The sequence below is a fragment of the Triticum aestivum genome, chromosome 4A (genome assembly GCF_018294505.1).
Source record: "Triticum aestivum cultivar Chinese Spring chromosome 4A, IWGSC CS RefSeq v2.1, whole genome shotgun sequence".
Classification (NCBI taxonomy): Eukaryota; Viridiplantae; Streptophyta; class Magnoliopsida; order Poales; family Poaceae; genus Triticum; species Triticum aestivum.
In genome coordinates this window covers 695,610,038-695,634,540 of record NC_057803.1, presented here as the reverse complement: position 1 = coordinate 695,634,540, position 24,503 = coordinate 695,610,038, and the positions used below count along the sequence as shown (strand labels likewise).

Genomic DNA, 24,503 nt, shown 5'->3' with positions numbered 1-24,503 from the left:
TCCCCTCCCCGGCCGCGTACTACGTGTACGCCCGTCCGTCGCCAGGACAAAACCTCGAGCGAATACGACTTCCGTTTCTTTTCCGACGAGCTGTCTGTCGTCCAGCGATATACATTTATTGTCTGGATTTGTTTCTCTTCGCGGCCATACGAGGCGGGCCGGCGGGCGACGAGCACGGCCCGGAGCCCTGGACTGCGGGCCCAGCGGTCACGTGGGCCCCACGCTCCCCAAAAAGTCACAAAGCCTGCACACGCGAGGTTTACAGATCGGTCCTCAGTCACTGCCGAATTGGCGTAACGCTCCTTCGGGCGCGTGCGTGCCAGCGCTGTTTGGTTTCGTGGAGTGAAATGAGGGAAGGACAGGGGTGCGCGTGGGAAAGACGCGCGGGGGTCAAATCCGGCACAGGCCGAGGTCAGGTCAGGCCCTGCCCCCTGCTCCGCCTCCTCCGTGCTCCGACCCCGCATTTCAAATTTCCTCAACAGCCTTCCCCTTCCTTCCTCCTCCGCTCCGCCTGCGCCCCAGCCGAACAAGCACCTCGCCGCCCGCCGCCCGCCGCCCGCCGACCGCGGGCTCGGATCCGGCCCGCCCCTCCCCGCGCCGTCGCGGCCCCCCGACCGAGCGCGCCATGGACAGCGACGACGAGGAGATGCGCGACGCCTCCTCCTCCTCCTGCTCCGCCGCCGCCGACGACGACGGCGCGGGGTTCGAGGAGGTGGAGGACGAAGAGAAGGACGGGGTGATGGTGATGGAGGTCCGGTGGTTCGAGGTGGACCTCGACTACGAGTACGACGCGCCGCGCTGGTTCGACCTCGCGCAGGCCGAGGCCCCCGCCGAGGCCGCCGCCGCCGAGCTCTGGTTCGCCACCGCCCCCAGCTACCCGCCCTCCCGTACGTCTGCCTCCCCGCCCATTCATCCTTCCCTCCCTCCCTCCCCCGCGCTCCGTGTTTCCCTGCTCTGTCCACGATTCCAGAAATTACATCCAGTATACTCGATCGATTGCGGGTTTGCGCTTCCCGTGTGCAGATTGATTGACGCCTCATGCCTTTCGCGTGCGCATTATGCTGGAGATTGGGTGGGCCAACTCGATGGATTTAGTAGGAAATTTCGTATTTATTAGTACTCTAATTACGGAGTAGCGTATTCCCCCTTCCAAGTACTAGCGTCGCTATTCCTATTTGGAGAAACTTGCTGGGCGTGGTTTTAGGCTTATACCAGGGACAAAATTGCGCGTCCATTTATTGTAATTCTCTGACCCCTGGGGTCCGTCTGGGGCAATGATGGTGCGGATAAGATTTGACGTTTTGAGACCAGCATGCTCTATGCTATTCTGAAACTCTAGGAACTTAGTTTAATTTTGGCAATGCTGTATCATGGCAGCATTCTGGGTTTGAGTATTTGTCAGTACATAACATGGATATTGGCTGCGAGCAGTGGTTTCCATGTTTGTAGCATTGCAATTGGTGGTAGATAGAAATGTAGGGGGCTAGGGGTTGATGGTCAGACAAACAAGCCACTACGATATTAACCTCTTATTTTCCTGACAGAAGAAGAAATGTGTTATTGATGCCTCCTCAGTTCAAAGCCTGATGAAGTGCAAAAGTTGCAAGAAATGTGTTAATTTCCAGCAGTTTGTTTTGGTTACTTCCATACTTCTAAAATCATCCTAACGAGCAAAAGGGTAAACCCATAATTAGTGCTTGCTAGGGAGAATTATAGTTTCAACAGTAGTTATAACCGGCTTTACATTTCATCTACTGCAAACACTAAATGATAAAAAATGCACAAACTGTGTGCAGTTACTTTTTAGCCACATCTGTTGATCTATATGGAACATTATGTGTTGCAGTGTTATTTTATTTTGCTCTTAAAGCCTCACAGTACTTTTCTTATAATTTTGTATTGCCCTTAATTGCCTAGTTAATACAACTAACATTTCTCTTTTGTTTAAATAGCGTTGATTGCAATGATGTTGGCTGAAGACCTTGGGCTGCCAAACCTAAGAAGCATCACAGTTGCAGATATAGAGGCTGTGCGTTGCCCTAAACCATCTCAACGTTGTTCTGGTGCAACTGAACAAAGTATATATCGATCACATGTACCAAATGAAGGTACTAATTAGCCAAATGCTTATATCTGCTGATTTGTTACATCATTCAGTTGTCACCTACATATATGTTTGCTATATGTTTAGGATGGAGTGCTTGCTTTCCAAGTCTTTTTGCTCATATTTATATATTGTACTGTTAAGACAGAGCATTGCATATCAAATAATTTGATCACTAATGTTGTTTATCATTAAGGGGGATAGCCCGGTTCAAAAAAAAATGTTGTTTATCATTCTGGAATTTAGCCTGCCATGGTTCCTGTCTTTTCCCCGTCCCTTTTCATGAAATGTAATTGTTTTGTGTACTCTGCGCAAAATAGGACGGATACCGAGCTATGGAGCATCAAAACATGAACGAAAACCTGTCACTCGAAGTGCTGTGAAGGGGAGTTTATCCAAGGGGTCCACACTGATGAAGCCTACAGCCAGTCAATTGGCCAGGCAACACAAGCAACTTGAAGTGAAGAATGTTGTACCGTATGTCGACTCCTTGTGCTAATTGATTTTCTGAAAATCTCTAGGGCTGACTACAAAAATTATTTCTATGCTTTATTGTTTATGGGTAGTCTGCTGTTTCTTTTAGCTTCAAAATTTACCAACCACACTAGCAATTTTTGTATGTCTCTGTTACTCATGTGGTTTATTCACCTGTCCCCTTGATTAAATCACCCATGCATACTTAAAAGGTTGTCGTTAACACTGGTATACATGTATGTTGGTTCCTGCTTTGCTTCAGTCACAATTCACAAACGGTCTTACTTCAAAGGGGAGCTCTCTCTTTTACTATTCTCTTTATCTGCATTTTGTCTTGTCTCACCACATTTCTTTCTTTTCAGTTATGCCTTTGTACTACATTGAATCTAGGAAATATAAAGTAGATGTACGATGTGTTTATTTCTGTCTATACTGTGTGACCTTCAATTCTGTTTGCTTTCAGTAGTAAAAAATCAGTTGGAGTGAGAAGTGACAGAAGTACCATTAGCTCAAATGATTGCACTCAACAAGCTGGTAAAAGGCAGAAACTTGAAAAAGGTCATCTCAACAAGGTATGCTAGTACTTCCTTTTGGGGGTTTGAATTGCCACATCTTGGGTTTTGTTTTCAGCCCATTCTTTATTTGGGGAGAAACTTTGTCTCATTTCTTAGACCACATATTAATTAACAACAGGATTATACCTCGTGTACAACCTTTTGTCAATGCACTTAGCATGATTAAAGTAACAGGCACAAGAAGAATTGAGTGTTTTCCCTACTTTACAAGTCAGCTTGAATTGTGGCAACAAACTTTCCTAGTGTTTAGCTCTACAAGTGCTTGTAATTTTGTCTGTACTTGGGGGCTTCAGTGTTGCCACAGGGAAAAGATCCTAGGTAGCTCGTGAGATTATTTGTGCCTTGTCAGTAGTCAAGTGCAGTTTGTCTTCTGTATTGCATCTGCACATCACATGGATTAGGCTTGCATTTACATGAAAATTTACGGCAATCGTAGTTATCTTCCAGCGAAAATGACATTTAAGTTCTCTGCTAAATCTGGGATGTACTGTTGTTTAGTTTGTTACTGGAAGTACCAACAATTCACTGAAATTTCAGTAAAATAGTCTTGATTTGATTTAAAAAAAAATCCATGACTTGAACTGAAAATGCTTGATACATGTTATTTCTTAATGATAACAGTTACTGTTAAACTCTGGTACACGAAATATAGTTTGTCCAGTATATGCGTAGGGGCTTAGTGTAGATTTTGTGCCCCTGGTCGTCATAGTTGAACCATTGGTTGTTTATCCCTAGAGATGTTCCTAATGACTGAAGGTGCTAATTTGCATCACTTTTGTTGCATAACCATGTCATTTTTTTTTCTCCTGAAGCTACCTTTTATTTTGGTACAGGATGTTGCTACAAATCAACATGAGTTGATTCACAAGGCCCATGAAAAGGTAAAAGTGCCCTCGAAGCATGACATAAAAGACATTGATTCTTGTACCGTTCATTTATTCTTTAAATTCTGAATAGTTTTCTTGGTGTAATATGTTTCTATTTCTGTCAAGTGACTTTATCTTATGTTTTCGGTAGCATACTTGATTGTCCTTCTAAAAATATAGTAATACATGATGTGCAACTAGGCATAGGTTCATGTTTGTTGCACTCTGCAGTACACTGTCCTGTAAAGACATTGTATTATACTCCCTCCGTCCGGAAATACTTGTCGCAGAAATGGATATAAATGGATGCATCTAAAACTAAAATACATCTAGATACATCCATTCCTCCGACAAGTATTTTCGGACGGAGGGAGTACTAAAAATATATGATGCCAATAAAGGCCTCAAATTTTGCTTGACGTCACTTTATCATGTATCCCGCAGAATGTTATGAGCAGTAGCTATGATCGTGCCACCGTTCTACCTAAATTGAAGATTACAGTTCCGAGAGAACCTGAGTTGGCTACTAAGCTGAGAGCAGAGAGGTCAAGGATTCAAAGATTAGTGTAAGTCATTTTCACATGCTATTCTGTTTTGATGCCTGAACATAAGATACTTCTGCTAATATCCTTTTCACACCTTTACCTTCAAATTTCAGCCCAAGTAATTCAAAGCAGTTAGACAGACGGGATCCTGCTTGTACGACCCAATCGGCACCGACTAGAAAGGTAGGCTATAAAACTGCTTATTATCTATATTCAAGTTTAAGTCCTCATTAATCTCATTGGCAGATGATTCTTCATATCATGACCTATATATGAAGAATATCAGTAGGACCCTTTCACGGATATTAGCAAACCCTACACAATCCCACAATTAACATGTACTGATACATTCCATGGTTTATGGGCCCATTTTTCCTGAGATAATTTGGCAATCATGGGAGAATTGTACGCATGCAATTTCTTATATTGAGGAACAAGGTTATGAGGCTGTGAATATGTTCTTTGTGGGAAACTGAAGATATATTTCCAGTAACATTTCTCTTGTGGACTGATAGTCGAACAGTTCAGGACTGGTTTTGCTGATGTTCTATTTTCCCATGAAACAGATAAATGTAAGGATCTGCAGAGAATATAGGTTAGGTATATCAATGTTTCATGGTAGCTGTTTACTCGTACACCATAGCTTGTAATTAGCTTTGCCTTAATTGTCTTTGTGGCTTGTTCACTATTTTGCGTCTAATCCTGTGGCTAAAGCCTAAATCTGTTCAGTTTGTTCCTATTTACCCTCGGCAGTTGAACTTGAACCAATGTGCATCTACAATGGTCATTTCCCTCATTTAGGTGGAGGGATATCAGATTGCACCATGCCTTATTTATTGTCTTTCTTTTATATTTATACAAGATCTTGTGAGTCAACATTCAGAACTTCTCTTCAATCAGGTCGTGCAACCTTTTCGGGCTCATCAGCATGCAAATATACAACATGTCAATGTTGCACCAAAAACGCCAGTGTGTTCATCTAACCGTGCAACTAGTCTTCACAAGTAAGCTTGCTTCTTATTTTCTGCCTTGGTTGCAGTTACCTAAATTCTAATCTATCCTATATGATATTCAAATTGGAAGAATATATTGCTTACGATGAGATCTTATAATTATTTCTGTTGTTCTAGTGTTTGTCAAGGCAGAGTTGTCTTGATCTAGATAAGGGCTGATAAGGTCTTACATATAGTTCTGCAAAAAACACTGAAACTTGGGAATAAAGTGACACTATCTATTTCTTTGTTGTCTGCTAACAGCATTGATAAAACATCAGAAGATGACCGAGATGGCACGACGGGCACGTTTAAATTTAAAGCTCTGCCACTGGATAAAAAGGTATCTGCCCTGTACAGGTCTTGTATATTTATTTATGAGCTAGTTTTCAGTCAAACCTTCTAGTTTCCACAGGTACATTCCAGAGTGCCCTATTGGCTATTGAAATGATATTTTGATGAGCAATTTATGTTCTTGGTGTTAATTGCTTTACATTGATGCGACAAATCCATTTGGAACAGAAGTTGCATAATGATCAACTACATAATAAGTATAGGATAGTTCTTGCCATATAGTTAGTTCAGACAACAGACGCACCGATGATTGTCGTATTTTCTCCTTTCAACAGATATTGGCAAGCAGAGGAGACATCGGTGTATTTCAAACTGCCAAAAGAAATCCTACAGTGCCTAAGGTTAGCTTTTCGCCGTATCCTTTCATCTGTTTTTTTCCCCTAGTCCTTCCATTTATCAAAATATCCATACCTTCTGGTCGGCAATCCTAGGAATTCAACTTGTCAACAAGCCGGAAGAGCAAGCAGCCTCCATTATCCGAACTCTTTAACAAAGTATGTACTGATAGAACAAAAATGGATCACCTTCAAATTACCTCACTGTTCACTCTGATATCGACGCATGTTCTGGCAGCTTTCTTTAAGTACCGAAGCCTGCCGTACCATGGGCCACCAGACCAGTGAACGCCCAAATTATATCACTACCAAGGTTATTCACTTGCTAACCTTTCATTTCGCGTTTGCGATCCCTTCCCATCTAATCTGAATTCAAAGTGCTGAAATATCTCCTTTATTTTTATTGCAAGGACTGCAAAGAGAACATGATTGGTGCCATTCATTGCTAGCTCTAGTAAGCGGTATCTTTAACTACCTGGTAAGGTACCTGCTGTTATTACTTATAGGTCGCTTCTCACTTTTTTGCTGAATTGCATTTACAACCTCACACTTTTTAAACTGTTTTCAGACCGACTTTAGTCAGGAAAAATATCATACAGTTCTCTTTGACAGCCTGCACAAAGGTAAACATGTTTCTCCCAACGCATACTTTCTCGCACTGCATCTCATGATTGATTCCATTTCTTCTTCACGACCGCAAGAATTTAACCGGGCCACTCCCCCTGATCCAAATTAATTGGCGCAACCTTAGCATAATTTTGTACCAAAGTTATGCTAAAACTGCGTCAATTAATTTGGATCGGATGGAGCAGTAAAAGTGTACAGACATTACAACAGTATGATTTCTTGTTCAGATCGAAAACGTTGCAACTTGAGTTTGCATATTGACACTGCCCTTCTCCACACCTTGTAGGTTAAAGCGTCTAATTTTGGAGAGTAGGGTTCCGACTCTTTAAGTCTAACAAGATGGATGAAGCGAAACATTATTCGCCGTTAAGCTGCCCTCCCCGGCGATCTCCGGCATCGGCCAGTTTTCAGCAGCTGCTCCCAGAGACCAGCCCGATTTGCCCCGTTCTCGGCCTCTGTCGCACGGCTTAACGTAGCTCCTTGGCTGCTCGTCGCCGTCCCGGAGATCGTCGAACCCTTTTTGTACAGCTAGAGAAGCAAAACAACCCAGTCAGCCATAGCTCGTATTGTTGGGGAGAGCGACTTGCCTTACCTGACCTGACCTGACCTGGTGCGCCTGGTGGTGGGCTCTGAAGTTGTAACGACGACACCACCGGTTCAAAGCATCTGGCAAAGTTGTTCGCTTGCTGTGTGGCATTGATCCCCCAGTTTTCTTGTGTGCCCTGCGAAATGTTTCTCCTTAGTTTCCCGGGTCGTATCGTGAATGAATCTCGTGTGACGAAGCTGCCAACTCTCGAGAAGCGCGCAGAGGAAGAGGGCAAAACTTTTGTTCTTTTTAAACCGGGCTCCATTGGTTTGAAGTAACGGGATGCAAAGTTTGGGGCAGGAGAAGGGAAGAAGCCAACAAAACTGAACACGTGTGCATGTATTTTTGTGCCTCTTCATCCGAGGAGCTGCGTCGCTGCTTAATAAGCTGGCGGCACCACGGGTGTCTCCAGAGGACACAGCTGTAGCCGAACGAATCGAGCAGTGCCGGCGCAGTAGAAGTGTAGTGTACTGGTACGTTGGGCCGGCCCGGAGGTCGATCTGGGGGCCCCGGAGACGACGACGAGAAGATGAGGAATCACCGGCAGCCGAGTACGTACACCACGAATCCTCCCATCAACAGCGGCCCGCGCATCGGTCCGTCCCGTCCATGAGCAGGAGCCGAGGAATAAAGCGTCGTCGCCTCATCGGCCGTCGCACCCGCCGGCCGGCACAGGACGCGCCTCAGCACGCCTGCCGGCTGCATGCATGCATGGCATCGCTTCCACATTCCACAGACGGATCGATCGGACAGCACGGGCACGCACGCGTCGGGCGCATGCACCGATGCCACACGCCCGCGCAACGCTGGCGCCGTCGTCGTGAGTACGCGTCGCCACAGTGCCCGCGTCGCTGCGGGAACACCTGTGCCGGCCCTGCTCGGTCTCGGTCCGGGAGAAGGAGATGCCGGGGGCCGTGCCAGCCATGGCATGCAGCACTGTAGGTAGCTTGCTGCGGGCAGGGGGTTCAGTCCGGAGGCTCTTCAGGCAGGCTGCGGCGAGACCGGACACGGCATGGCACGTCGCGTCGTCTGCAGGGACGCAGGGTCCCCGAGTCTGAGGCTGAGCCTGAGAGGACGTGTGATCGCAGCCGCAGTCGCAGTCGCAGGACACAACTGCCATTGACTAGCTGACGAGGAGGAGACATTAGCGTGTTGTGTACAAGCCATCCAACGAAAGGGTTTGACACCGCAACAGGAGCCCCCGTTGTCCGCATGCCCTGCCTGCCGGGAAGAACTGCTCTGCTCAGGCTGTATATTCAGGGGCATCATCTTTGATTCAAAGCAATTTTTACAGGATCTTTGAAGGACTGCTAGAATCTTTGCTGCTCCCTCTTTGGACTGCGTGAATACCGAACCATAGAAATAGAAATAGAAATAAGCGTTGGATTGAGATGGTACGCAGTGTGAAATCCTACATGATTCGCGATTTCCTGCAATGAGTCCCTCTGGATGGTGCACAGAAATAAAAAGAAGTCTGGGCTCATGTTGGAACGTCTATGGAACAAGGGGCGTATAGGAATGGATTCCGTAGGAATTTGGTAAACCCAATCGTATGATCGATCCAAAGGTCTTCCATAGCAAAAATTCGTGTGGATTCAAAACCTTTAAAATTCCTACAGAATCCAAAGAAGCCCTGATTGTTTGATTCGCACGACTGAATTCGATAAGATTTTTTTTTCTGAAGGAATCGTTTGTACTACATTCCATGCAGAATCTAGCACCAACCCCAATCAACTGGAAACTAATCCTCTGTTTTTCCCCTGGATTGCAATCAAACAAACCAAACAAAAGCCATACCGACATTGTAAAAGAGGAAGAATGTGGCCCATTTCATGCGATCTTTTTCAATTCATCTCATCCCACCAGATTAAATGCCAAAGCTCGCTCATCTTCAAGGAGGCATGAGCTACGCGTGCATGATGACACCATCCACTGTGACAGGCACGCAGGGCGGCGAAACAGACATAAATTGATATACACTGCTACAGCCTACAGTTCAGCAGCAGCAGCAGCAGCGGCCACCCTACACTGATGTTCAGAGATTCAGAGGCAGAAAGCAAACCACAGCAGAGCAGCAAGCTCATAAATACAGTAAAAAAAACAGAGGAGCAGACTCACTGGACAACACCCATTTACATCGCACTATCCTTTGCCGGCGACGCGTCACGCGGCAGGGCATGGGGTTCGATCAATTCAATTCAATGCGCTCACAGGATCCAAGAACCCATCATCGTCGTCACAGTGGTAGCAGCAGTAGCAGTATCTCTCCCTCTGTCTGGTCATCGCCATCATCACCGCGCATGAAGTTTCGCTAGGGGCTTTCATGGCGCTCACGAGATCATCCTGATCCACACCATGAATGCCCGAGAACTCTGCCCTCCATGCGCCTGAAGCTCTGATCATCAACACCAAGAACAAGAGAAGAACAAAATGGGAAGGGGTGAAGAAGAGCAATGGCACCATCCATCCATGTACTACTCAGAAAGAAACCCTACGCCTATTTTCCCTGCACCGTGCTCTACTATGCTGTCCTAGCTGCATCTTACTTCCAGCTCTCACTACACCTTGGGGAGGAGAAATTTTCGGAGGTGTCGATCCCTGTCACATGGTGTGCTTGGAGATGACCTCGCCGAACCGCACGAACCACTGCTCGTCGGAGGAGCTGTTGTCGCCAGCAGTGTCGTCGGGCGTCGTCGCCGCTGCCAGGTAGCGCGTGTAGTCCACCTTCTTGGAGGCGTCCGTCGCCGCGTAGGAGTAGGGCTTTGCGGCGGCAGGGGCCGGCATCAGCGAGAGCAGCACCCGGGCCACCTCGTGCATCGTCGGCCGGTCGATGGGGTGCCGCTTGGTGCACAGCAGGGCCAGCTGGAACGCCTTCCGCACCAGCCCCATGTCCGTGCACGTCACCGACACCTCCGAGTCCACCGCCTCCATCACCGTGTTGTCGTCCGCTCTCGACATTATCTACGCACACACACAGGCTGGTCAGATCATCAAATCATATGAGGAAACCATTGCAGCACATCATGCATGCTGAAGATCGTAGTGTGGTTGACAAAAGATAACTTCAATCTCACTCCTATGAGTGACTTGCACAATGCAATGAAAAGATAGCTGTAATATGATCTGAGACTCATGAGTTCAGTGTAAATGACTTACCAACTGGTGCAAGTTGGAATCATTGTCGACGGCCTTCATCCCCGTGAGCAACTCCAGAAGAACGATACCGAAGCTGTACACGTCGGATTTCTCGTTCAGCCTCGACGTCCGGGCGTACTCCGGATCGATGTAGCCGATGGTTCCTAGCACATAAGTGGATGCGTGGGTCTTGGCAGCCGGGACGCATTTGGCGATGCCGAAGTCCGAGAGATGCGCTTCAAAGTGCTCATCGAGCAGGATGTTGGAGGACTTGACGTCTCGGTGGACTATCCGAGGGTTGCAGTCATGGTGCAGATAGGCCAGCCCTTGTGCCGCGCCAACCGCGATCCTCAGTCGGGTCTCCCAGTCAAGTTTCACCTTCTTTGATGGACCTGAAATAGATCATAGATCATGAGACAGACCATAATTGTGCGGAAGAAAACAAGGTGAACTAAAATGGCACCGGTCCTTACCATGGAGAAGATCCCACAAGGAACCGTTTTCCATGTAGTCGTAGAAGAGCAGGTTTCCATTAGGAGAGAGTGAGAAGCCATGAAGGCTGACAAGATTCCTGTGCCGGATGCTACCGACTGTCTCCAGTTCCGTCTCGAACTCACGGGCGCCATGGTTGTATTGGCTGTAGAGCCGCTTCACAGCGATGGCCTTGCCACTCTTGAGCACACATTTATACACGGTACTTGAAGCGCCATAGCCGATGATGTATTTCTCACTCAAGTTCTCTGTCAGCCTCATAATATCATCATAGGTATGGATAGCCATGTCCATTTGGAGGAGCACTATCTTTGGAGGTCCTGAACATGATTAAGAAACATCGAGATGAGTGCCATTATGACAAGATGATTTTCTGGCATAGATTACAATTTAACGGACAGGATGCACACAAACCTTGCACTGGTTTATCAGATGCTTTGATAGGTGGCTGTGGTCGCTTTGTTTTATATATCGCCAATAGCAGAACACAGAGCAATATGACGAAGCCCGAGATGATGCAAGCAATCGCTGTCCGAATATTCACTGGAACATGGAAGTACCTAAACATGAGTTTAAAAGCATATTGAATGAAAAGCTAACTTCAGCTTATGACTTGGTTGATACCTTTTGATCCATGAGAGTTGCCACAGCTGGAGTCTTTGCAGTGAACACTCAGCATCGGATTTCCCAAGAAGCTGTGTGCAGGTATTGGTTAGTATCAGCAAAAATAAGGGAGTAAGAGGGGCATCAAACAGAGTAGATGGGAGTCATTTGATACCTTTCCATGGGGAACTTTGAGAAGTTCTTAGCCAATGGGACATGTCCAGAGAAGTTGTTATATGACAAGTTCCTGAAAAATGTCATTGCCAATGCAGTTTGCAAACAAATCAATAAGCTAATGCAGACTAAGTAATTGCCAATGCTGCAGGGCGGAGCTGGCAAAAAAAACTTACAAGATGTTTAAGCTGAAGCAGTTAGCCAACTGAGCAGGGATCTCCCCAACCAAAGTATTGTTGTTAAGAATCCTACATATATGATAAAATTACAGATCAGTAAAATACTTGTATGGACTTCAGATATCAAAGTAGTTCATACTAGTAGCATGATGAAAGAGAGCTCACAAACTATCAAGGTTCTGAAGTTGGCCTAGTTCTTCAGGGAGATAACCAGACATTGCGTTGTTGGATAAATCACTATCAATGTTGAAATTAGATGAATCATCATCAGCCATCGCAACTTCATAAGATGACCACCAACAGAACTTAATACACACATGACAAGGGTGATCACTTACATTACTTGGATGCTTCTCAAGTTTCCGAACTCAACAGGCACTGACCCACTAAGAAGGTTTTTGCTCAAATTTCTACATTCATAATTTTGAACATCAGAAAATAATGACCACATCAGATGAAATACAAATTTTAAGAGGCTGGTACTGAACATACAGTTGAAGAAGATGCTCAAGATCACCAATAGTAGCAGGAACTGGTCCAGAGAATTCATTGTAGGAAAGATCCCTAAGCCAAAACGATAGATACAAGGGTGAACAATATTAGAGAATGAAGTAGAATAGTAGATGCAGTAGGAACATGTAACCAAATATAGATACAAGGGCCTCCTTACAGTGTGTCCAAATTGATGATATGACCAAGTTCAGATGGGATATGGCCTTTAAAATTGTTCGAGGATAAATTCCTGTTATTTCATATTTGAAACAAGAACAATTCATGAGACTCTGCTCAGACAGAGTAATGCTGTAATATGAATTAAGTTAGTAATGCAAGCAAAATTCTACAAACGCATGTACTCACAAGTTAGTCAAACTCTCCAAATTCTGGAAACCAGCAGGGATAGAACCGTTTAATCTATTGCCGTAAACATTGCTGAAGAGGATAAGTTCTGTTAAGCACCAAGATAGAGATACTCATGGTTCAGGAAAAAAAGACACTTGATTTCTAACTTACAATTTGTTTAGTGCAGTGCAAGAACTGATGTTTGTAGGAATAGGACCCTCAAGATTGTTGTTGGCAAGATTTCTAGACAAAAATACAACTGGTCAAGAATTGCACAGATGAAAGGAAATATTGATCTGTACGAAGATCCGTCCTTACAATTCGAATAGCTCTTCAAGTTTCCCAAGCTCAGCTGGAATTGTGCCAACTAATTCATTGTCGTTCAGTTGCCTGTATGGAAAAAGTTCTAAACCTCAGATAGTGTTTCAAACCAATTGAAGTAAAATATTATCAACATCAGAGAACAATCACTTACAGGTAGCTAAGTTTCGTCATGTTCCCAAGTTCTGGTGGTACTTCTCCAGTAAGTTTATTGCCATGTAAATATCTGAAGATAAACGGAGCCAGAAAGTGTTAATGGAAAAGGAATATTGTTTCAGTGAAAAAACAGGGTTACAGATGATACTAACAGTTTGCCCGTGTAGGATAGGTTGCCGAGTATCGGAGGAATGGGACCTACTAGTTCATTTTCGCTCAGATCACTGAGAAACAAGAGTCAGACACGAAAAAAGTCATTATTGAATATTTCAGCAGCTAACATCTATGCAGACTAAAGAGTTGTGCTTTACTCACAGAACAGCAAGAGCTTGCATGAGGCCAATCACTTCTGGAATTTTCCCAGTCAGTCTATTTCCTTGAAGTGACCTACGAAAGATAAATGCAAGCATTTAGCGTAAGTCTGAATAATAGAACAGTATATTACAACTTTACAATAGTGCAGATAAGCTAAAGTATAGAGAATTTGAGTAAAATCAGGAAGGCTTACAGTGTAGCTACTTGAAGGAAACCTATGTTGTAAGGTATTTCTCCAGAGATTTTGTTAGACTCTTGCTATACACACGATTTTTTCAGACGATTCTAAGACGACAGGTTAAATCAGCCACACATGCGTATGATTGACTTTGCAAGGGCCGCTGGATTGTTTGATCGTCCGCAGGTCGGCCAGCACATGTCGTCCATGGAGCAATTTCGATTTTGTTATATGAAATGTCCCTGTAGTCCATAAATGAAATTTATAATCAATAAAAATCTTGACAAATGAGCACCAATACATTGATCGATGATAAAATCATAGCAAGCAACATACAGAATCTCAAAGCTTGTGCAGTTCCCTATGCTCAGTGGAATTGTTCCTGTTAGATTGTTGCCCCTCACATCACTGCAGATTTGGAAGAAATATCAGTGCCGATAAGATCAGTTTGCATGATATAAAGCAGCACCTCCAAGTAAGCACAAAACTTACAAGTACCACAGGCCAGTGAGTTGGCACATGTCAGGTGACAAGGTTCCAGCGAGTGAGTTACCCCTCAAGCCTCTGAATGAAGAGGATAAAAATGTTAGCACCTTCTTTTAATACCGACTCCCGAGCGAATCAGTAAGCAAAATCAACATGATGCAGGGGAATTTCTTACAGGTATTGCAGAACTTCATTCCAGTAGATTAGCCTTGGGATGTCGCCTGTAAGCTGGTTCTGCGCCAGATCCCTATTCCAAGTAGAGAAATGATAATTTTCAGTACTAAGAACCACATGAGGCAGAAAAGGAAAATGTCCCCAAGATGAACACTTTTAAGGCAGTATGCATACTGTAACACAAAAGGGTAGGTAAGAAGAGGAAGATCATCAAGTTTGCCAAAGAATCCAACAATAAGTAGAGTCACGAGGAATGAAAGGTAACTAGGAAACTCACAAGATTTTGAGATTTGGAATCTGGGACAGTGTGGAAGGGATGGGTCCCGTGAGCTGGTTGTTCTTCAGAATCCTGCAGCCAGAGTAAAGAGAAAAGTAAACATCTTAACTGAAGCACTCTAAACCATAGAAACTTGACAGCAATCCATAAGCCACAGTGAATCAAAACTCAAACTAGTTTCACAGCAATATTTCTGTTATAACCCCAAACCATGCTTTGCGCCCCAAAAATGTCCATAAAAACAGATAAAAGCAAGTAGCCTATCATTCATTGGTATAACCCAAAACAAAAAGTGATCAAATTCTCAGAAGAAGGCATGGCTGTGCCAAAAGGACAGGCAAGATAAACAAATGATGATCCAGTGCTTACAGATCCTCGAGTTGCTTGAGCTTGGAGATGGAGAAGGGGATGTCTCCATACAGCAGGTTGAAGGACAAATCCCTGTATCACACACACACATACACACGCAAGAAGAGGCACAGGTCAACTATAAAAATACTACTGGTACTAGCAAGAACCATATCCATCTCTACAGCAAAAAGGTGGGAGGGAGTATAGTACTAAGTAGGACAATAAAAGAAGACCCGGATTGGGTGGCGTACAAGTATTTTAAGGAGACGCAGTCCCCAATCTCGTCTGGGATTTGGCCTGTGAGCTTGTTCCCCTTGAGATCCCTGCACAAGCAAAGCAAAGCAAGCAAATCATTATTAGGGCCGAGATAAATTAATCAAATCAAGGAGGGTGTGGTAGGCTGGTAGGCTTGATATATAAAATAGTATAGAAGCTTTGTCACATCACGGCATGAGGGGTCAAATCGGATGGATATTTTAAAGAAGGAGAGAGAGGGGGATGGGAAGATTCAGGCGCCGTCAAATGCACAAAATCTTAAGAAGATGCAAGGGGAGGGGGGAGTGGTGGTGCGCTGTGCTGCTTACATGAACTGTAGGGCCTTGAGCTCCCCTATCGCCGGCGAGATCTCCCCACCCAGGTTCAGATTTGACAGGTTCCTGCATATATATATTTTTCATGGAGGAAATCAATCACTCGTCAGAGATAAATAATAGTACTCGAGGACACTTAAGTAGCGAAACAAACAGAGGATCATTTGTTGTGCGAGAACGAACCGAGGGGATAATCGGTCCCCTGAGAAAGAGAAAGCACATTTATTTTGTTTTCAGATGTGCAGCAGGAGCAAGCAGCAAGTTTTCAAAGAGCAAGCGAGCATTCACAGACAAGAAAGAGGGACGGCCAAGAATCGAACGGCGGAAAGAGAAAAGAAAAAGGCAAAGGTAAACACTTGTCATGGCGCCGCAATGCCAGCCGGAGGAGCACAAGAAGAAGAGGGGAGGGAGGAAGGGGGCACGTACAGGGAGAGGACGGCGAAGGAGTTGGCGTCGCAGGCGACGCCCCGCCAGGCGCAGTGGTCGCGGCCGCCGTCCCAGTCGGCGAGCGCGTTGGCGGCGTTGCCGAAGCCCGCCTTGAGGGCCATCAGCGCCGCCCCGTCCCCTCCCCCTCCATCTCCCTCCTCCGCCGCAGCCGCCGCCAACAACAGCCCAAGAACCACCACCAACGCCACCACCCTCGCCGCCCACCGCCGCAACGACGACTGCGCCATTCCGACGAGCAGCTTCCCTCCGTCGACTGCTCACTCGCTACGGGGCCAAGAAACCTCCTCTCCGGACGACCGCGGAAGCCACTACCACCACTGCTCCACCACCACCGCCGCCGCCGCCGCTCTTGCTCCCAGACCCAGTCCCATCTGGTGAATGGATGGATGGATGGATGGAGTGGATGGGGAGCGAGTCGGAGGGGGAGGGGGAGGGGGGGCAATGTATTTGTCGTGGCTGGCGACGGACGGACGGATGGCGACGTGACTGTGGTTGCTTTCGGGGGGCTGCAGGGGCAGCAGAGCCAGCGCGGGTGGTGTGGTGCCAAGAGAGAGAGAGCGAGGGGAGCGAGGAGGCGGGTAAGGCTGGCGCTGCGGGGCCCACCGTGTCAGCGAAGATGGCCAGCTATACGTCGTGTACGAGCGTGGATCTCCCGTTCCCTTTCGAACGCCCGCCTGTTGCCTGCCCCCCGCGGCTTTTACCGCGACGATGACATGCGGGCCCCGGCGGGCCCGGTGGCCAGGCTGTGTAGGTAGTAGATTGGTGGGCTGCGATTAGGCGGGCCGGGCCCGCGCGTCGGTGATTACCACCGGGGTTTAGGGGGGAGGGGGTTATGGTTGAGAAGGCCTGGTTCGCGCGCGAAACGGGATTGGCTCCCGTGGGCTGCCTTCCGCGGCGGCTGCGGGTGGGCCCGGCTTGGGGTTTAAGGGCGGGCGGGTTTGGACGACGGGGAGGGAGCCGGGGTCATGCGGCGGCCGTGACGGACGGCGACGGACCGGCCCTGCATCGGTCGACGGATCTCAAGGTGAGGTGAGATCGACGGCGTGATCGATGGAAGGTGGGTGAAGGAGGTACGAGCGTGCATGAATGTTGCGTGGCCCATCAGAATCACAACGGCCACGTCCACGGCGGGTGGGCTGGGTTGCCTTAATAACTGGCTGGGGCTTGGATTGAGTGTGGTTCGTTAGACGATCATGTACTACTACGTAGTGAAGAAGGTTCGGCTCACCGCAATAGCGCACAAGGACAGGTACTGCACTCTAAGCACACACTTCTGTCGATAGATAAGTCGTCTCCAAGTTGTGCTCCCTCTGTATTAATGATCTAAATGCTTTCATATTTCTTTTTTTTTTTTAAAAAATCACCGGGAAAGGGAGTTCCTCCACCTGAATATATTACTCAAAGTGACCAAAATGCCAGAGGAGTGATTCAGTTTATAAGAAAAACCGGATCGAAAACCTTAACAAATTGACCCGATTATAAGGAAAACCGGTCTGAAAACCGTACAAGGCACGACCAAGCTAGCAGACATAAGACTATCACCACGAGAGACGCAAGTAGATATGGGGTGTCGTCGGGAGATCACAATACCAACACTTTGCAAACAGCCGAACGCATGGCGAGCATACCAGCCCCCATTGGCACAACTCAGGAGTATCCACAATCAACGAGTGTCATCCCAGACACGAACCTCGACTGGGGCTCCGCCACAGAAAATCGGAACGATTAGCAAGTTTGAAAGGCATCTTGCGCCAACCTTGAGCAAAGATGAGGCGAGACAACACCAGGAGCACTAAGCGACGCAACACAACGACAACCATAAGAGGGTCTTGAGCAAACAGGAGCGACCGAGTCCACACCCGGACGAAAAGTCACACACTGCCGAGGCTACATCACAACAACGGCACCGCCGGCGAAGCCGAAGGGCATCAAGGAGCCGAGTCTACACTCAGAACGCTTCACCGTGCACACCAGCGCAAGCCGGCCACGCCACCACCACCTACAGCAGGCATCCACCACCACATCACACACCATCGTCAACCCCAGTCGGCCGCACAAACACACCACCAGCCGCACCTCCTTCATCCACACACACCAACACCAGCCGGAGTTTGTGTTTCCAAGATGGCGCCTCCAAGAAGGGAATGATGCCAGAGACACCGCCGCCACCCGATCCGGCAAGCCCGACCATAGGTTTTCACCCGAAAACAACGAAACAGGAGGTTTGCGGCTGAAAAACAGCTCCACGGCGGCACCTCTGCGAGGAAAACGACAGCCACAGCCGTCGTTGCTGCGAGCGTCGACCAAGTCGACCCAGAAATTTGCATCTGGAGCGTGAGCAACCAACAAACCACGACGGCATCTTCAGGCGCATGCTGCCCGGATCTTGCAAGGCCACATCGCCGCCCGCCGGATCTAGGCAGAAAATAGTCTGCCCCATGGAGCACAGGAACATCCAGGGGCGCGCCTCCCCGGGCTGGAGCAGCCGCTCGCCGGAGAAGCCGAGGGCCTCCGCAAGATGCAGTGGTGCACAGAGGCAGGCCGGATCGAGACAACGCCGAAGGAAAGGAGCAGGCCAGCCCCCGACGCACCCGAGAAGGACGAGGTGGATCTAGGTGCCAGCGCCAACCCCGCCATCCCCGACACCTAGCAGACCACGGGGCGCTCGAGCAGCAACACCTCGTCGTCGATGGTGAGGCAGGCCACCGGAGCCGGACGAGCCGAATCCGAGGACCTGCGCCAAATCCGCCGCCGCGGTCACCGAGGGTGGCTCGGCCGTGACCAGAACCATCCCACGACGCGAGCAAGGCCCCAGCCGCCGCCATCGGCTGCAGCGGCTTCGCCCTGCAGCTTCCTCCGGCGGCGGCGGGAGAGGAGGGGTGGAATCTCGCGGTGGCGGCGCTAGGTTTTTGGCTCCGCCCGTGTCACTCTCACGCGAGCGACGGAAGAGGCCGAGTCGGTGTTCACTTTCTGTCCAACAAAACCTAGCACGCAGCCAATGCTTTTATATTTCTTTACAGGTAGATTATGTTGTTTGGTAAAAAGGCGTAGCATGCGGCTTTCTTTTATACGTAAAAAGCTTTGTCGTAGCTAATCAAGCTAAATCGGTCATGCAGGAGGAGCAAACTAAAACTATTAAAATCCCTAAAAAAACTAAAACTATTAAAACCCCGATCGAAAGAGAAAGCAGAAGACCATAAATAGTTGCAGATGCTTCTTTTTGCAAGTCTTTGATGTGAAAATAAACAAGTGCGACATCAACAGACTATTTTTTAGAGTAGTGAGGTGGGCAATTTTAATTCGTAGAAAAACATGGATAACTTTACTAGGTCAAAATGGCTCCTTGATGCACTCGCACCCGGCCGGATGAAACAAACCAACTCCCTAAAAAAACCTACCTCTAAAAAATAAAGAAATCAAAATCAAAACACGTAACCGAGAGTCCCGCGTCCCTCTCGCGTCGCCTCCCTGTGGGCGACTCGGGAGGGCTCAGCCGCCGCCGCCTAGTCCCTCCAGCGCCCTTCTCCCCCTTTGCCGCTGCCGATGGTCGGCGCTGGGCAAAGCCCGTGCGTGCGACGGTGGCGGAGGGTCTCTCCCCCCCGTTCCCGGATCCGCGACGGCGTGGGCGTCCTGATCCGCGGGGTGCGGCCCTTCCAACGGTGTGACGGATCCCGGAGGTGGTGGGCTCGCGGCGGTGCACGGGTGCCCAGATCCATGGGTGTGGGACTCTCGGCAGCGTGCGGGCTCCCGGCGGCGGCGGGATCGGTCGACGGCGAGCTTGGGCGAGGGCGTCGACCGCGCGGTGCCGGATCTCGTCGCTCATGGCGGATCTCGCCACTCTGGCCTTCATGGAGGGACCTGGACCAGGGGCAGCGGCCCATTAGGCATGGCGACGTCGCCCTCGGCTGGCGACATTCATGGGGGTGGATGGACGGTGTTTTGATCGCGTGGGCGGTGAGTCGCCGGTGGACCTCCTCCGCGCTGCAGACTCTCTCCCGCTGCAGTTGGTGGCTTACGATCGCGGTCGTCGGTCTCGTTGTATACGCGGGGGCTGGTAGAGGTGACATCAGACCAGAGGAAACTCTGCATGACTCGTGCATCTCGACGGCGGCGATGATCAGGGTGGCCGTTCTCCTCCTTGCAGGCGTCGTCGAGGTCCTTGCCCTCCACCTCGACCCCATGCCCGGGTGAAAACCCTAAATCTCCTTAGATTGGGCGGCACTGCGTGTGTCGTACTCTTGGAGGCGCCGCCTAGGGAGTTTGGGTGCTCGGTTTGAGGAACTGCAGGCGGAGGGGATGGGACCAGTGGCAACAGGTGGTGTTTCGCGTCGGAGGAGCAGCGTGGCATCTGGCACGTCGATAACGGCGGGTCTAAGCGGCATGGAGCTGCGGGGTCTCGCCGGTGGGAGTGTGATGATGGACAAGCGCAGGATGTTGGCATTGTCTGGCATCGTGGTGGCGTCGACGGCAGCTAGACCGGGCAAGGTAGATGCAGCAGTACATCACTGAAGATGGATTGATGCCAGGTGGCTGCGACGGCCTCATACCCGACAAGCCTCCTAGTTGAGAAGTGCGTCGGACTGGTGGGTGCCCCATACCCGGCAAGCGTCCTGGTTGGGACCTCAGGTCTTAGATGTTAAGTTTGGCTGTGAGGTCTGTTTGGTATTAGACCAAACTATCTGCATCCCTATATCAACTGGATAGGAGTAGCGACAGATGTTGCCTAGACAATGACTTTAGTCTTACTGTTGTATGACTTTATAAGGTCTTGTGTGAATAATTAATAAAGTGGATGCATACATCGTTCAGATGCAGAGGCCGGGGGTCATCCTCCTTTTCTAAAAAAAATATTTTTAATATCCTATCTAGCAAGGGAAACACATCATTATTAGACATCTACAGTGCCAAGTGTTTACACAAATGCTTATAAAAACAATCCGGCTTTTCGGTAAGCATCCATGTTTATCTGTATAGCAAGTGCCTCGATAAGCATTCATCAACGTACAAGTACCTAGCTCAGACGGCTTACCGTGGGTACGAGCGAACTGTACGAAACTTTAGCGTGCGCTCATACCAAACGAAAATCAATGAAAAGGGCTAAACCAAACTATACCTATTCCCACAATCGTTCTTTTAATTATTCCACCGGTTTACCCACAACCCTTTCTTTGATTAGCCATATCTATTTAAATATCATATTTAAGTCACGGTTAATTTCCACAATGTTGATTTATATTGATCCAATTATTTTTTGCGGTTTGTAGACCGTCCATAGAAGGCCCATCCACATACAAGTACCTGGCCCAGACCGCTTACCGTGTGTATGATCGAACCCTACGAAACTTTAGCGTGCGCTCATACCAAACGAAAATCAATGCTTTCTTACGATTTCTGTAAGCACGTGTTGAGATGAATCTAATGATGGAGAGGCTGCAGGTGGGCCCTAACCGTGTGCTTTATACTCCCACCGTTCCATAATGTAGCGCGTATACATTTTTTAAAATGTCAAATTTTGCAAACTTTGGTCATGTTTATAGAGAAAACTATTTATATCTATAATAACAAAATATAAAATATGAAACTACATCTTATGATGAATCTAATGATATATGTTTGCCACTCTAGATATAAATGTTTTCTTCACAAACTTGATCTTGTGAGGTTTGAGTTTTCAAAAAACTATATGCATTATATTATGAAACAGAGAGAATATATAAGAGCGCGCGACCGGAGTGAGGATCATACCACGGTCGTGCATCGTGTGCTCTGTATCTGCGTGGCATGACCGATCGAGCTAGCTAAGGTACTGTGATGTACGGTAATGCATGAATGTTGTGTGGCCGATCAGATTAACTATATGTTAGGTTGCCTTAATTTTTGGTAGGCCATGTTACCTGTGTTGCCTGTGTCCTTTGGACCTATGGTTGATTGACTAAGAAGGATTCAAATAATAATTATAGACGGTAAACTGGGACACAACTAGAAATTTCATCATTGGGTTCATTATGTGGTAAAATTGTTTAAAATTTCGTAATAAACGTTAAGTAATTAGAGTTTTTTTTTTGCAAGAGAAATTTTTGACCTATTCATAAATCATGGCACTACAGAGAATAATAGAGGTGATAAAATTATGACTAGGTCCATGAACCACCTATCAGACGACTCCAAGCATTGCAGGGACCCGAAGGCGCGCTGCCATCTTCGCTCCTCCCTCACCGGAGCCGCAGTCATGCTAAGACCCCAAAGAACCAACGCACCACAGCTGGAACCATCGCCAACGAAGAGAGTCGTGGATATGAAGGATCAAACATGTAACCACACGAACAAAGCTGAACGGAAACTCAATGCAAAAATATCAACCAGAAACCAGCACCAACCAAATCCCACAACATCTAACGAAGACAATCTTCACACGCCCTCAAATGATGCTATACGCACCATCGGACAAAGATGACGTGGGAGACATTATTCTTACCGAGGAACATCGCCAGTGCAACACAACCCCAGCTAAGACGCCGAACCTAAACAAAATCGAGAGCGAGGTCCCACCGCCAGCGGGGGCCCGAGATCCTTCATCCTTCCATGGCCCAAAGGTCATCGGAGTCGAGGCGGACCGGCGGCGGCGCCAGCGGGAGGAGGAAGAAGACTTTTCCCTGGGGAGGAGGAAAGACATGCACGCTTGGGACTTTGTAAACGAGGTTGCCTAATTTTCGTTGAGTTCGCTTGAACCCAACCAATGAGTATATACAGATAAAGTTTATGAGTATAGGAAGTATGCTTCTTCTGTCCAGATCCATGGGGTATACGTGCAGTGATTGGTAAAAGATAAGAGTTTGAGTAACATACCAACTCAGTTAATATGTGGTTGAGAATATGCAGTCAGAATCTAAGTTTGTACTTTTGAACATGAATATTCTTTTTCTTGAAATGGAAGAAAATATATCTTCCTCGTATATTAATTAAGGGAGGAAAGAATTTGACTCACAGTGACCAAAGTACACTAAAACGTATCAATCTCTCGAAATAATATTTTCCAACTTCTTGGCACTGGCAATCACCCACAGTTTAGTCTCGTGTTCGATGTTGTTGAGCAGAGTTAATTGCATAGAAGTACCACAATTGGGGCATTGGAAGCAGATTGGTACCAAGATTGGTAATTTTTACGTGTCAGTACCAAGATTGGGGCAAGCTGTTGCAAAAAAGACTAAAAGTGTGTTTTATACGTATTGACAGAAAAGCTGACCGTTTGGGCCCGCCCGTCAGGCGCCACGCTGGCCAGTGCGCGCGTGCCCGCGCGCTGACTGGGACGAGGCCGGCTCGCTCGCACCGTTTAAGTCGCGGTTGTGCGACCGAGCCAGATCCCGACCCCGCCCCCGCTCGCCTTCTTCTTCCTTTCTTCCTACTCCTTGCGTCGCCGTCGCCTGCGCCCGCCACCGTTGGCCGCCACACCACGCCGCCGCAGCCATGGTTCTGGAGGACGAGAGCAGCGATGACAACTCAAGCCTCCCCTACATGTACTCCGAAACCTCCACCGATGGGCTGAACCAGGTTAGTTACTCCATTGGAGCTAGGGGTTAGGTTTAGGAATTTTTGGGATTTTTGTGTGTAGGTGCTCTTTGTTCTGAGGATTTCGTTTGATTTGTTGTGTCCTCTTGCTATGCTTTAATTGTGCAGGTGCCTTTCTCACTTGAGGACCCGGATTACAAGGGCCTTGAGCTAGATCTGATGGTGTTCTGCGAGAAGCATGGGAAGCCAACAGAGAGGCTTGTTGCGTTTGAAGGAACAATGACTGGGAGAAGGTTCTTAGCATGTGCTGAGCCGGTATGTTTCTTGCCTTGGTGATTAAGCATTGGATGTGTTCATTGAAAGTGGCAGAGTATCGTTTGCCACCTGTGATTCAGTTATGTGCATGCTAAATTTCTGCTAAAATATATGCTCATTGTGGTGGTCATATGTGCCCTACTGTAGTGCTCATTGTACTAAAATATATGCTCTGTTAGTCATATATGCCCTACTGTAGTGCTCATTGTGGGAATGCTCATTATTAATTTCAGTGGCAAACAATACTAAGTTGTGTGCATTTCTGCTAAACAGTGGACTGCATTTCTGCAGGCTAGTAACTATTGCTACTGCTGACAGTTGCTTACTGCTTACTGCTGACAGTAGGTAGTCTCATTAGCTAGCTTGTTACTGCAGGCTAGTGTAGTGCATTTAGCTGGGCAAAGTAGTTCACATTGTATTGCTTATTACTGTTGACAGTAGGTAGTCTCAATGGTAGGAGTAATGGTAGTGCACATTTAGGATTCCATTATATTAATGGTCCTTAG

The 24,503-nt window shown here is 47.5% G+C and overlaps 2 protein-coding genes across 10 annotated transcripts; one reads left to right on the top strand and one right to left on the bottom strand.

Moving 5' to 3' along the window:
- The first annotated feature begins 423 nt into the window (after window positions 1-423).
- LOC123088203 (protein TPX2) lies at window positions 424-7,602 on the top strand. 7 transcript variants are annotated; one of them, XR_006441750.1, is made up of 15 exons: window positions 428-887; window positions 1,953-2,108; window positions 2,425-2,581; window positions 3,042-3,150; window positions 3,987-4,034; window positions 4,464-4,585; window positions 4,678-4,747; window positions 5,465-5,568; window positions 5,821-5,899; window positions 6,186-6,251; window positions 6,342-6,404; window positions 6,484-6,558; window positions 6,656-6,728; window positions 6,814-6,868; window positions 7,159-7,602. XR_006441750.1 is itself a non-coding variant. In XM_044510395.1 (14 exons), exons 1-13 carry the CDS (start codon window positions 626-628, stop codon window positions 6,692-6,694), a joined length of 1,350 nt encoding a protein of 449 aa, XP_044366330.1. In that variant the 5' UTR covers window positions 428-625; the 3' UTR covers window positions 6,695-6,723; window positions 7,159-7,602. The 7 variants fall into 7 exon arrangements, 1 of the variants encoding a protein (XP_044366330.1); XR_006441749.1 differs by having other exon boundaries at window positions 429-887; window positions 6,656-6,723; XR_006441748.1 differs by having other exon boundaries at window positions 424-887; window positions 3,045-3,150; window positions 6,342-6,558; window positions 6,656-6,723.
- A 1,804-nt stretch (window positions 7,603-9,406) lies between these two features.
- LOC123088202 (LRR receptor-like serine/threonine-protein kinase SIK1) lies at window positions 9,407-16,680 on the bottom strand. Of its 3 annotated transcripts, none has more exons than XR_006441743.1 (28): window positions 16,156-16,680; window positions 15,724-15,795; window positions 15,391-15,462; window positions 15,158-15,229; window positions 14,789-14,860; window positions 14,513-14,584; window positions 14,344-14,415; window positions 14,188-14,259; window positions 14,075-14,093; window positions 13,867-13,916; window positions 13,674-13,745; window positions 13,511-13,582; window positions 13,357-13,428; window positions 13,200-13,271; window positions 13,053-13,124; window positions 12,900-12,971; window positions 12,712-12,783; window positions 12,534-12,605; window positions 12,380-12,451; window positions 12,207-12,278; window positions 12,039-12,110; window positions 11,864-11,935; window positions 11,710-11,780; window positions 11,500-11,628; window positions 11,067-11,405; window positions 10,615-10,985; window positions 9,577-10,419; window positions 9,407-9,486 (listed from the first exon to the last, which is right to left on the bottom strand). XR_006441743.1 is itself a non-coding variant. In XM_044510394.1 (27 exons), exons 1-27 carry the CDS (start codon window positions 16,401-16,403, stop codon window positions 10,060-10,062), a joined length of 2,955 nt encoding a protein of 984 aa, XP_044366329.1. In that variant the 5' UTR covers window positions 16,404-16,680; the 3' UTR covers window positions 9,407-10,059. The 3 variants fall into 3 exon arrangements, 1 of the variants encoding a protein (XP_044366329.1); XR_006441744.1 differs by having other exon boundaries at window positions 9,407-9,481; XM_044510394.1 differs by having other exon boundaries at window positions 9,407-10,419.
- Window positions 16,681-24,503: the final 7,823 nt, after the last annotated feature.

Excerpts from the sequence above, each read along its gene's own strand:
- LOC123088202 (XM_044510394.1), bottom strand. The coding sequence starts at position 16,403 with ATGGCGCAGTCGTCGTTGCGGCGGTGGGCGGCGAGGGTGGTGGCGTTG. Across the intron at positions 13,746-13,866 it reads TTCCTTCAAGTAGCTACACT|GTCACTTCAAGGAAATAGAC; the intron begins GTAAGCCTTCCT and ends TATCTTTCGTAG. Across the intron at positions 12,972-13,052 it reads TGCACTGCACTAAACAAATT|CAATGTTTACGGCAATAGAT; the intron begins GTAAGTTAGAAA and ends TATCCTCTTCAG.
- LOC123088203 (XM_044510395.1), top strand. The coding sequence starts at position 626 with ATGGACAGCGACGACGAGGAGATGCGCGACGCCTCCTCCTCCTCCTGC. Across the intron at positions 4,748-5,464 it reads AATCGGCACCGACTAGAAAG|GTCGTGCAACCTTTTCGGGC; the intron begins GTAGGCTATAAA and ends CTCTTCAATCAG. Across the intron at positions 6,252-6,341 it reads GAAATCCTACAGTGCCTAAG|GAATTCAACTTGTCAACAAG; the intron begins GTTAGCTTTTCG and ends CGGCAATCCTAG.